Source organism: Protopterus annectens, chromosome 6.part1 (assembly GCF_019279795.1).
Source record: "Protopterus annectens isolate FY-2018-M chromosome 6.part1, PAN1.0, whole genome shotgun sequence".
NCBI lineage: Eukaryota > Metazoa > Chordata > Ceratodontiformes > Protopteridae > Protopterus > Protopterus annectens.
Genome location: NC_056738.1, coordinates 463976984 through 463990627, shown reverse-complemented (window position 1 = coordinate 463990627; position 13644 = coordinate 463976984). Strand labels below are relative to the sequence as shown.

The window sequence follows — 13644 nt, the reverse complement described above, 5'->3', positions numbered from 1 at the left end:
TCTCTCAGACCCAATGCTTCAGTTTGTTGGTGGGTCGGCAAAATGGTTGAGGTGTTACCTTACTGACACAGGCTACAAATATTCATACCTTTGGTCACTGTCTGGTTACTGGGTAGGTGTTTAGTAATGGTCCGTAGCTTGAATGCCTAGTATTCACCTATGAAACATTTGAGATCTGGTACACAATACTCTGCACCATACCTCTCATCCTCTTAGCACACAAAATCTGGACAAAGCCTGACATAATGTGGGTAACAAAGGCCCAGAAATAGGGACACATTTTAAATATTGTTCTTATAAACTTAGAAAGTTGCTACAGTAACAGGATTTGTGTCAGCCTACATTTTTTGAAGGATTTTAAGTCTGAAACTAAAATGCATGTCATTATTTAGTGACTTCAGTCCTTAGATCATCCCTATTTGTCAAAAAAATTTTTTTTACGAGGAATAGACAAAAAATATAAGGCAAAAATCTGGGCATTCTATGAAAATCTGTACAGCTGAGAGGTATGCTCTGCACCAGCGTTTAGTATAACTAACGCATGCAAAATATTACTTTTAAACTTTCCTTCTACGACTTCTCACTCCTTCTCTTGTAGGGTGCACCAGTATCATGAACACTGTTCACTTGGTGCACATTTCTAAACACAAATGATGTCAACAAACACATTTTTATAACCTTATGCAAATACATACAGACTTTATGATGGTAAATAACTATTTCACTGTATGTAAGTCAGCAAAATGATTTCTCGTCACAACTTCTACTACCATCTTAATCACAGAATATTTATTTTTGTAATGTGCACAATCACGTCTGCTGCATAAGGATGTTATCTAAGTTTCTATTGATTTTCATCACTGCCAGAGACTCGCTTCATTTTTAAACACCTTTATTAAATTATCACTTACAACATAGGTCTACATTATTTATATATTATTATTATTTATTCCAGTTTGGTGACCGGGGAGGTCCACTGGGCTCAAGAGCCCATTTTCACTGGAGGCCCGGGGAGAAAAGCTCCACAATACAAAGTTACATTACATAGAGAATTACAAGAACAATATTTGCATTGCAATCAACAGGTAGTATAACAATCAACAGGTAGTATTACAGTCAAAACAGGTATCATTCAGTAAAGACAGCAAAACTATTAAACATTTTTCAAGAGAAAGACAGGCATACAGCATAATGGCTGGATGTTACTGTTTAGGTATGAAGGTTAGCCAGGAGAGAAGGACGCGCAGAGCTTGGGAGGTATGAGTTGAGGAGTGCAGTTACATTTCCTGTGAAGAAACAGGTAAGAATGAAGTTGTGTTCTGAAGGTGTGTGGATTGTCACAGGTCCTCAGAGTAGAGGGCAGAGCATTCCATTTTTTGGCTAGGGAAAAGGAGAGTAGAAGCTGACCAGCTGGGTGCTTGGGTTTATGGATGATTATAAGGTTTTGGTGAGTAGATCTAAGGGGTCTAAGGGGGGTATATGGTTGTAGGATATTAGATAATGCAGGGCAGCTAGTAGGCTGGAATAATAATTTGTGGGCTGTGACGATTTGGAGGAAGTCAAGTTGATTAGGGAGTTCAAGCCAATTTAAAGAGTGTAGGGAGGTGCAATGATGGGAAGAGGATTTTGCCTTGGTAGCGAATCTGGAGATTTTGTTGTAGCACACTTCCAGTTTGAAGGTAAGATAGATTGGTAAGGAAAGGAGTGCCATACAAAAGAGAGGTGAGGAGATAGGTAGTGGCTAAAGTTTGTCTGGTGGAGGGAGTGAGGAAGTGGTTGTTTCTGTAGAGTAGGTCGCGTTTTATGTGTGTTTTCTTGATGTTAAGATGGATGTGAGTATTGAATTTTAAGTGTTCATCGATGGTGACCCCCAGGAGTTTGGCAGAGGGAACGACTTTGATAATGCAATTGTTAAGGCTGGTAATTTGAAGTGAGTTTTTATCAATGGACATTAACAGAAAAGAAAACCATACTAACACTTTTCTCTTTGCATACATTATAAATCACATCATTTATTCATTCCATCTGTTGTATCTTCAGTCCACATTATGTAATTTGCTCAGATCCTGCCTTCCCTTAAATCTCACTCCTCCTAAACACTATTCTGCATGTACTGTCCTGACAATTTCCACTTACTTCTGTGTAATTTGCTTCTTCTCTTTTCTAAAGCTCCCCCTTTCAGTTATTTTAACTCTTTTATAATGTTCAATAATTTAAATACAGATGCTTTAGATTTGAGATACATTTTCTCGTATTTGTTTTTGGCAGCCAACATAATTAAACCTAACAAGGTCTTACTATGTCTAGGCAATTCAGATCCTGTGTCCCAGCAGAAAAAAAAAATCATTTCCTTAGTTACAGCCATTTGCTCATGCAATATTTCAGAGAGCAATCTGTAGGGAATTTTCAAAATCTGACAAACTCACTGCACTCTGAAAAAATATAAGCCCAGTCATCTCTCTTTCCCATAACACTAACAACATTTGCTATTTACCCAATGAAAAATTCTTTGAAGTCTGCTTAGGTTACAAAATACCTATGCAAACACTTCCAAGCAAAAATTCTAATCCTTCTGAACTTTGTTGCATACTTGGGTGCCATACATACATCTGCCCATTGTTCCCTTGTAAACAACTTTTCCAGCATCCCTTCCAATCTTTTCTAACTTCCTCTTTTTGATTTTTATAACTAATTATCCCTTTTTGAGCAGCAGTTTCTGTTCTAGATTCAACTAAAAACTCTACCAGAGCAGGTCTTTCAATTACAATTCTCCCATCTGTTTCTCTTGCCTACACACTGACATCAGTCCCTGGCAGTATCTAGCCTTCAGTCCAAACATCTTTTTTTGGCCTCATCCTACTCTATTACCCTTCCCTCTCTACTTATTTGCTTCCAATACCTTGGTTACACTGCCAGTTTTCTTCAGTAAGTTCCAGCCATCTCTTGCCGATGTTCTGTAGCACTACTTACAGATATCCTTACTGGAAAAATGTTTTTCCAATCAGGATGTGACCAGTGTTTTCACTTTGCTTTCTGACAGGGATTTACACTTATTTGAGATTATGCTATATGCATGCCCTAACAGATGGTAGCTCATGCAGCCAACAGAATGCAGCAGTGTATTCTCAAGGAGAGATTTAAAAAGCAAAGCAGTAATACAGCAGCCCTAGGTCAACTGGTGCCCTAGGCAAAAGGGCTCCACGGCGCCCCCGAACTCATTACCTGGTGCCCCCATCCTGGTCTACCTACACCAAATAAATACTGGAAAAGTGCCCCTGCTAGACTGGCGCCCTAGGTGGCCGCCTAGTTGGCCTATGCCTAAGGCCGGTAAGACTTTGTCATGGCAAAACCTAACTGCTGTGTACAGTTTTGAAGGCCATACAAGAAAAGTAACATCAGGTTGCTGGAAGTAAACAAAAAGGCCACTAAAAGAGGGCATAGGATCAAGCAGAGTCAATGTGACCAGAGATTAGAGAATGACATAGGTGAAAAATCATGTCAGGAATGTGTGAAGGGATTGTGCTTAACAGAAAATACAGAGGAAGATGGGGTCACGGGCAGCAGACTGTAGGGACCAACTACTCCTGTGATTTATCAAAATTTTTCTTCATGAAGCTGGCCTTATTTGTATAAAATGGATTATCAGAATGGATAGTGAACAGCAACTCCACAAAGGCATTCAACATGGTATGCGATGGGTGGGGAAAGAATAAAAGGGAAGACAATAATGGGGATAAAATGAACACAAAAATGAATTCATTTACAGGGCAGACTAGATAGGCTTACATGCGCCTTCTGCCACCAAGCAAAATTAATGTGAACACATATTAAAAAAATAAGGTAATGAAAGGTCTGAAGCATCTTATCCAGAGTCTTAAGTTAGGGGAATAGTTGGTAAGTTCTCGCTCTCCTTACAACCATCAACTAACAGCTTAAAGGAGATAGCTTCGGTGAAGCATTAATTTAAGGCCCCAGAATAAGAACAGACCAGGACCGAAGATGTGAGCTTGCCGTTTCCAAGCTGGTGATGGCAGTCCACAGTGTATGGGTGAAAGACATGCACAGGGAGGGAATAGGAAGCCTTGCCGTGATGCAGGTATTCACAGCAGAGATCGGGGGTATGTTATGGGCCTAAATATAAATGCCCTCACTGCTGGGATGCAGATGAAGGGAGAAATCACCTCAGTGGCTGCCTTGATGACAGAAACTTCAGTCTCTCTCGTCTGTGCTGGGGTTAGCCAGTACAAGGGAATGAATAAGCTCAAAACTTCAAAAGGGAGGCATGATAAAATCAGAGGCACATGCAAAAAGTACACCAGAAAAAAGTTGTGTAACCTCTACATCAGAGACAGCAAAATGTGACATTTATTTCATTTTCTGTTAGGTAACTTTTTGATCTTTGACTTTACAGACTGATCTTCTAATTGGGATATCATAGACTGCTAGTCACAGTGTATACAACTTCTAAAACTTGACCATTCCATGGCAGCACCTCAGGTTACCTAAAAAGTTATATAACCAACTTTCCAATTAGGCCCACTCTAGAATGGAACCACAGTAACATACCTGCTATCCAGAATTATGGTTCTCTACTAGGCTACAACTTACACTCACCTTAACCATATTACAGCAAAAGGAGAAGCCTGGAAACCTCTATACTACTGCACTACACTAGCATCCCCAGCTTTAGAAATACTTCTGTAATTCTGTAGTGTAGTACAGGATAAGAGATATGCAAGCAATAACTTTGCTATGATTACAGTACTGTGGATACTATGAAAATATTAGTAGTATGCAAGCAAAATCCTCTAAGATTACTATGTAAACTGCTAGCACAAAATCATTTTTGTAGCAGCAATGGGGAAGAAAATTTTCAGAATATTCAGGAATTCAAGAGCAATTATAAAGAAACATAATTATAAACAAATTCTGTAAATGGCTGTCTGGAAACTTACTACAGCCCTTGTATCAGATTAATAATCAGCTATTTTATTTTGTTAGAGTAAATTGACAATCAGTGAGTAGTTTCTAAAACATACAATAGCATATATCACATCTCTGTTATACATATTGAAATTGTACTCACCAGACATCTTTATTTTAGGCCCTTCATGGTCAACTGGCTGGCTAGACAGAGAGTCGATTCTAATTTCGGCAACTGGCACTACAACATCCTTTACGTTGCTATGGAGACCAAGCACCTGAGCACCTTCACTGGGGTGTTGCATTACCTAAGAAAGTCACACAATACTATATCAGCAAACAAAACTGTTGTCTTGAATTGTGACACACACAAACACAACCTCTACTGCCATTTCTAAAAACTTTGTTTGTTTTCTGGAAGCAAATTGTACCATGCCATTTACTAAAGGAAATCAGAAATACTTTTAAAATAAGGGAAAACAGGGTACTGATTTCAAAGGATGGGGAACAATATCTTACTTGGCATCACCAGGTACACAAAATCAATGAGAAATAAAATGTTTTGAGTTGCTTTATACAAGTTGACACATTAACTTGTGAGAAATAATTCCAAAATGTTTAACTTGGACAATGGCAACCTTCCTGAATAAAGTAGCCAAAACACTAGTCAAAAGTATTTTGGGGATTGTTTTAACACATTTGCTTCTACCAAAATCTTACACAGAAGGACCATGAGACCTATTATCCTTGCTATGTACTATAAATCAAAAGGAACAGATAACACTGGGAGTAAAACATCTTGGCTTATCAATCCAGTTATATTTTGTTCAGTCTACCAATCTGAGAAATGACGAACTGCATATGGCAAGACATTCTACTCTCTCTATAAATGTCACCGATGAATAACAAGTAACAGAACGTAAAATGCAAATGTCTTGGTTTGCACAACTACATGGAGAAATGTGTCTCTCTCTGTATTATTCTCTAGCATTACTAAAGATCTGAACAGTTTCAAAAGTAATATCATTGATCTAAACTGAAAATGTATACAGAACACAAATATTTCAGAAAAATAATCACATAGCTGGTCATGTGGCTAGAGCACATAAAAGAAACAAAACAGACATGTTTTGAAGTACATCTGCTAAGTCTCCTCAAAACTACTGAGCTTGTATCAGAGCTGCCCATCAAATACTGCTCAAAACTGACAACAAAATGCACAAACACCTAAAACACAGACAAAAAAAATCTCAAAGTATATTCTGCAATGGAGCAAACTTCCCCCTTGCACCCCCCCATCCTCTTACTTTACTATTTTTATTCCAAATCTGTTGCACCAAAGAGGAGGAGGAAGCAATGAAAACCTTCTCTCCAACTTTCTCTGGGAGTCTACAAGCTTGGTGAATGTAAAAGACAGCACATTGTGAAAAGTCAAATAGCATTCTCACACAAAGTGAACACCAGCAATAAAAGCTAGCTCATCTTAAACAAGTGACTGTATGCAGATTAATCATCATAAGCAGTGCTCACAAAATGGATCAAAAGTCAGCATTCTTTGTCAACAAAAGTGTGTTCAAAAAGGATGACAGCAATTCTATTCTCTCCAAAATTAAAGCTATAAGGTAATGTCGGAAAAAGATCCACTATGACCCATGACCATACTGTTCTGATCTGTCAAAACGAACAATGATGCTGTGTTTTCTGGAAGTCAAGGCATAAATGGAGACAGGCATCAAAAAGCTTCTTCTACAGCAAATTTCTGCTCAGTCATATGACAAGTTACATCATGTACATACACAGTAACAGACCGTCTCACTACTGGATGCAGCAATCACTGATTGCATAATATAAACAGCTGCCAAACTACTGAGCGACAATGCCAGCATGAAACAGAATATGATGGTAAAAGATGACTGGCACTAGTGAGTGTATTATCTTATGTAAGTAATAAACTGCACAATTTCTAGTTACTTAATATCTTACTTCTTAAAACTTTCTAGAATGCTTCAATGTCAACTCCATACATCACTGAATTCCAGCACTTGGGTTAGTTAGCTGTGTGGAAAAATATACTTATTGATGTGTCACACTACTGATGTACTGAGTGCATCGATATGACATACTGGAGAAGGAAATCGTGATGTGTCTGCAACTCTAGGAGGATTGAACACGGATGTGACCTCATTCTTTGGAATGTCCTACTTGATAAACAAATGTCATTTGTAAGTGTCCAAAGCAAAGTACTAGAAACACACTTGGTGGGCATGTGCACCTTATATCCCACCTGAACCCAGCACAAGCTCATAAAGCAGAACAGGATATACAGTTGCAGTAATGAGGAGACCATGCTAGAACAGCTAGTGTCTGATGCATGTGGAGCAAGAGAATAAAATGCAACTTGTGTCATACTATTTGTAGATCCCTTTAAAAGTCATCAGAGAACAAGCGCCAGACTTGTTAAATGCTTAAATCACATCTTTCAAATTAAAAAGGTCTGATTTAAGCATTTCAAAAGTCTGTTCCCTGTTCTATGATGATATAACTTTCAAAAAAGCATTTCAATTCAAAGTCTTGACTACTGACCCAGACATCTCAAGTTTTATTTTTATCACAGGCAATGGAGGAGTCAAACAGGGTGGATAGTAGTGAATGACTGCTGCCATCTTGATCATCCTGGAGGGAGGGAAGGAGAGAACTGTTTGTGGCTCGTCACCGGGATGACACTTTGAGGTAGCTGTAAGTGTTGAACCAAGGTGTATCTGTCATAGTCAGGGTTTTTGAACAGAAATGCTGTGCTCAGCAGCAAGAGAGGGAATACACAATAAATATAAAGTGCAGATAAAGCACTTTGAACATGAGAAGGAGACAGTGTGCAGTGAAGGATGGATAAAGTTGCTTGTTAATGGAATTACTGCAAAATTAACACATTAAAATAAAATGGCTATTAATATTGCTTTAATTTAGGACTGGAAAGGAGAGACGCTATATCCCTTATCCTTGAATGAGTATGTTGCCATGGCAACTGACAGGCAGGTATTGAATGAGATTTACTTTCTGGGAGTTAAAAACACTGCAGCTCTCTTTTCTGCTTTTGTTTTATTTGAGTGTTCTTTGGTTAGTTTGCACTTACCAACATTAATCAGGTGCAAACACTGCATCTTCATGCATGCTGTGCTAGCCCAACTAACTGCTAGATGCCTACTGCTCTCCCCCAAAAAACGCGCAAAATGAAAATTATGTACTTATCATAAAGCTAGATCACTACAGTCCCCAGTGTCCTAAACTACTTGGTCATCTACCCTTGTAGCAGATCTGAGCCGGCAACGTTCTCCTTCTCCAGTGCTGGAACTCCTCCCCTCTCCAATGATGGCAGTGCATCTCCCCAGTCTTTGGGGAAAGGCTTATGGCTTAGGTCTACCAGGTTTATCCAGGAAGGATGGTAAAAATTTGGTTGGGGCATGGTGGGAAAGGCTTTTGAGATGTATGAAGAGTAACAATAAGGATTTACCAGTATGGCAAGTATGTAACTTTTGCATCCTGTACTGCCCCCAACGGCCCCACCCCAACTGCTGGGACAAAAATCCCCAGCTAGTTTCTTCCTAGGATGTCATCATGACAAAACACCGTGAAGAACGGTAGAACCAAAGGAAGCTCTGGACCATGACATGAGATCAAGCTTTTACTATTTGATGAAAGTGTGCACTGTTGACCAAGGTGCTGCAGCACAAATGTAATCTACAGAGAAGTTCTTGAAGCAGGCCATGGAAGATAGTATACACAGAGCAGATGGAGATATAATCTGAAAGCCATCTAGACAGTGTCACTTTGGAGACTTTATTCCTTTACCTTGCCAGAGAAAAGGACACAGAGTTGGTTATCTTTTTTATATGCTTTTGTCCTGTTTAGGTAAAATATGAGCCATCTGAACATTCAAGGTATGTAGCACATGCTTTATTTTATTAGGATAATTTGGGAAAAGACTGGTAGATGAAAGGTTTGGCTTAATGCAGTCACTGAATCTACTTCAGAAATAAACATAGGATTTTGTCTGAGGGAAATGCTACTTTTACAGAAAATCAGATATGGGGAATTGTTGGACAAGGCATGTAGCCTGAAAATTCATCTTGAAGTGACAGCCACTAGTAGTAACGTTTTCTAGGAGAGGTGCTTCATAGAACAATTGGACCTAGGTTCAAATGGAGGTTGGGTAAGAGTCTGAAGTACAAATATAACATCCCATGGTGGAGTGGGGTCTTTGATGGGTGGTCTAAATAGAAAGATGCCTTTTAAAAAATGCCTTACACATCTTTTGAGAGGCTAAAAACAAAGTAGACTCCCTGATGAAAATCTATATGGCTGAATCAAATGGGTAGGGTAGGAACTGCAATACAGAGGGCAAATGGGGCTGAAAATGGCTCCAAATAGTCTTTTAGTGTCCGCTACTTTTATAAATGTTTCATCTTCCAAGCCCCTTCTTACACGTATCAAGGGTACCAGAACTAGTCAGAGATTTGGGATGCATGGTTAGGTTTAAAAAGGCCCTTGTGGTCATTAGTCTAGAAAACACCTATGAACCTAAAAAGAAAATTATCTACATTTACACACAACTTTCTCGTGGACTGCTCTTATGAAACAAACAGAATCTGAACTACTTTCAAAGGCAATGCAGGATTACCAGTGATCACTGAAATTGGAGAACGTTTATCTCCATATGAGGTTGTATGGGAGGTGAGATAAAGACCTAGTTGGGGATCTAATAATTATGGAGGTTACATCAGATGAGGCCACAGTAGTAGGACCATATAAGCCTGGGCCAGAAGAGGTCTGTGAAGATTACTTTTGCCTTGCATGGAAATGCTTTCTGTAAGAATTTAGTAACTAATGGAAGGAGAAGGCATAAAGTAGGCCAGGTGGCCAAGGATGGACCAGAGAGTCCCTGGGTGTCTGTCCTTGTGGAGGGAAGAGGGCAAAATAGCTGTTGAATTTCATATTTGCTGAAGAGACAAATAGGTTGTTGCAAAGCTAGCCCCAGTAGGTGAAGGTTTTGGCTGCCACTGCTGAATTGATGGACCACTTGTGAGGGATATGGATGTAACAGCTGAGCACGTACTGGCCTGACCTGGAATGTGCATTGCTATTAGAATGCACTGCAAAGATATCACCTGCTGCCATAGTCTTAGGATAGGATTGTGTTCCTCCTTGCTACTTGATACACCACACTACTGACTTATTGTCTGCGTGGATCAATATCGCACCCTGAAGAGGGAAGCCCTGATGTGTCTGCAACACTAGGAGGACTACCCTCATCTCCAGAACACTGATGTGACCAAGTCCTTTGGAATTTCCTCCCCTGAAAATGCCCACCCACCCCAGAAGGGAAGCATCTTTGTTAACTGTGGCTGACAGAAGGGGAAGAACAAATGAATGTCTCTCTTGTATGAGGGGAGACTGGATCCACCACTTCAGATGGCTTCGGCAAACTACAGATAGTATGACAGAAGACTGCAATACGTGAGTGGACTGGACCATTTTATACCAAGTGCCCACTGTAAAACTCTCATGTGATATCTGTCATGAGGAACTAAATCTATGGTGGCTGCCTTCACGCCCAAAGTATATAACACTATGGAAGATGGAAAAGAGATTTATTGGAAAAGGTCTTTGACTTGAACTCCTAGGGTGATCAGCCTTTGCTCTTGAAGTTTTGTTGTTACTGTTATAGTTTCTAGATGAAAACCTTTAAAAACCAAGGGCTGTGATGGCTCCATATAAGATTTTTCGAAGTTTATTAAGATGCCCAAGGACTGACACAAATACATTAAGTAATATCTTGCTAAAATAAAGGATTATTTTCTATTTGTAGCCAGGAAATAATGGTCACTACTTGGGAACACCTGTAACCCTGCAGCCAGAGGTGCACTACAAATACAGACATGCTCTTGGTAAACACCCTGACAGCTATGCTGAAGCCAAAGGGCAAAAATTGAAACTGGTAATGATTGGCTTCTAACCTATAAGGGAAGTAACCCTCTGAATTGCTTCACAATCTTGATATGTAGGTAAACATTCTGAAAGTCTACTGAGCTCATACAGTCCTCTTGTGTAGGAATGCAAGGACAGAGTGTTCTGTGATCATCTGGAATTGTCTTCTTCTTTAAGTGGAGATTTAGTACACTGAGGTCTACAATAGACTTCAGGTCATTTATCTTATTTGGTACTAAAAAGATTTTCAAGTAAACTCCAGATCCATTCTGGTCTTCTGGGACATCTTGGATGGCTCATTTTTTGTAGGAGCCGAGAAACCACCTGAGCTGCTGTCAGCTTTTGACAGGGTGGAATATCTGGAGGGGGCAAGTATATTTTGTTGGGGGTAGCAATAATTGTATAAGATAGCCTCTGGATAGGACATTCTTCCCCCATTTGTCCTTCATAGTGGCCAAACAAGGTTACAGTTTAAAAGACAGATGGCCTCTGACTGCCTTTAGTAGTACTGAAGAGGATTCCGAAAAAAAGAATGCCTGGACACCCACTGCCTTTAGTGTGGCATCTATTAAAGAGCAGGCCCACCTTGAGGGGCACTGCTTGAAACTGAGTCAAAGAACGAATGCTGGTACTTTTAAACCACAGTCCTTTGGTACCCTACTGGTTCCTTAAGTACATCTGAGGCATTTCAAAGTGGGCATCAATAACAGCCAATGTTTTCATCTCTTGCTCTCTTTATCAGGTGTGCTGACTTTTGGATGAACAGAAATGATCCATCTTAAGGGTAATTTAAGAAAGATGCTTTGACCTTGTCCATAAAAATCACACAACCTCAACCAGACATAGTGGTGAATAACTATGCAGAATCCCACTGCTGCCCTCACTGTCCTTTGGGCTGCATTGGGGAGTAGCCTCATGAACAGGTCTGTAATGGACAACATGGTAGATCTTTTTTTTTTTTTTCAATCTGTTTTCTGGTGTCCAGTGTAGGGGGTCTCCTGAGGGAATACAAAGTCAGTTCTGCCAGAGCCTTCTGAAACCTAGTTTTATATATATATATATATATATATATATATATATATATATATATATATATATATATATACACACACACACACACACACATATATATATATACACACATATACATATATATATATATATATATATATATATATATATATATATATATATATATATATAAACATAAGTTAAAGTTCTCATGGGAAAATGTTCATGAGGCATAAGCTTGCATTCCAAAATGGTCACTCACCCCAGACTCCCTGTTAGGGGGATGAACAATGAAGCGTCCCTCTCTCAGCTCCCTTTTAGTGGCAAATGCAATTACAAGAGAATGAATCACAGTGGTCTCTGTTCCAATAAGGTCGGTCGGGGGGGCTCAGGATCTTGCTTGGTTTGTGGGGATTGGTTCGAATACATCAGGTTATCACCATGCCTTTGATGCCACCAAGCCCATGAGACAACTGGCAGGAGGGCTCACCCAGGAAACAGAAAGGCCAGCTCAGAAAGCCTTAAAAAACACTTTATCCATGGAAGGGGACAATAGGCCAAGTCCCCTTTCTAAGGCGGCATCATTTCCATGAGCTCTCAAAAGGTAAAGTCCACCAGGGGGGATGCTTCCCCTTCACTGAGGTCCATATCTGGTGCAAATGGTTCTAGTTGGGAATCAATGTGCCTCAAACAAATGGAGCATCTCCTTCCTGTATCTGTGCACGGATGATGATCCTCGAAGAATTTGAATGCTAACATGATCCCTGAAGGCACACAAGATGTACCAGTTAGAAACATCTCTGTCTCTGTCTTTAAAGAGGAAGACCCATAAAGTACAGAGTAGCATATCCCTGATGCCAAAATGTCAGCTCAGAAGTCGGGATCAGAGCTGACATGTCCAGCAGTGAGAATCTTGATACAACAAATGATCCCAAATAAGTAAGTACTGTAGTCAGCACCAAGGCATTGGTCTCAACAGTTAAGAGCAGCGACATAGTCAGTTTGATGTGGATCTAATGAATGGGCAGGTTGATACGTGAGGTTCCGTCAACAGACACAGGGAGATATGGGATTGGCTGCAGCTCCAAAACCACTGGTACCGAGATGGATGTTGGGGAAGAAACAATACTAATGGGAGTTAGTGGACCTACTCTATCCAACATAAATGTAGAAGGGGATAAGAGGATACCTGTGTTGATCTGAGCTATCAAGAAATGCCCTCATCATTCAATCCCAATCTAGGCGGACTACAATCCTGGTAAACTCGGAAGACCTCTAAGAGAGAAGACTGAAGTAGGTGTCCGAGAACCTGCTGTTTGCAAAAATGTATTTCCTTGAAGACATGTCAGGAGTAGCAACAATCACAGTGTCTATGGCTGTTGATACCAAAGGTCTTAAAACTGGCTGAAATAACTGACTTGAAATCAAGAAAGGTGAACTGATGTGGCCTTGTGTTGCTGAACTCTAGACAGTAAGGGGGCAAGATGGGAATTAAAATTTGTCAGCAATTGTGGTGCACATCATGAATTATATAATTTTCAGTGACTAACTTCAGTCTAGGCAGATCTGTTTCAATGGACTAGCCAACTCCACTACATAGACAGCTAAAATCAAAGATACCCCCCCTGCACTGAGTACAAGATGTAGGATGGAGGGTGTCTCAGCCAAAATACTGCAAACGATGCACTCCACAAGTTTCTAGATACTAGGCAAGTGGTCCAATGTACC

At 39.9% G+C, this 13644-nt stretch overlaps 1 protein-coding gene across 1 annotated transcript in view; it reads right to left on the bottom strand.

The window, feature by feature from the left end:
• PACS1 (phosphofurin acidic cluster sorting protein 1) overlaps positions 1 to 13644 on the bottom strand; it is a gene marked incomplete in the record, with an annotated part of 1397033 nt that overhangs the window by 820266 nt on the left and 563123 nt on the right. Inside the window, 1 exon segment of the mRNA XM_044075887.1 lies at positions 5087 to 5231. Coding sequence (XP_043931822.1) covers positions 5087 to 5231 — 145 coding nt within the window.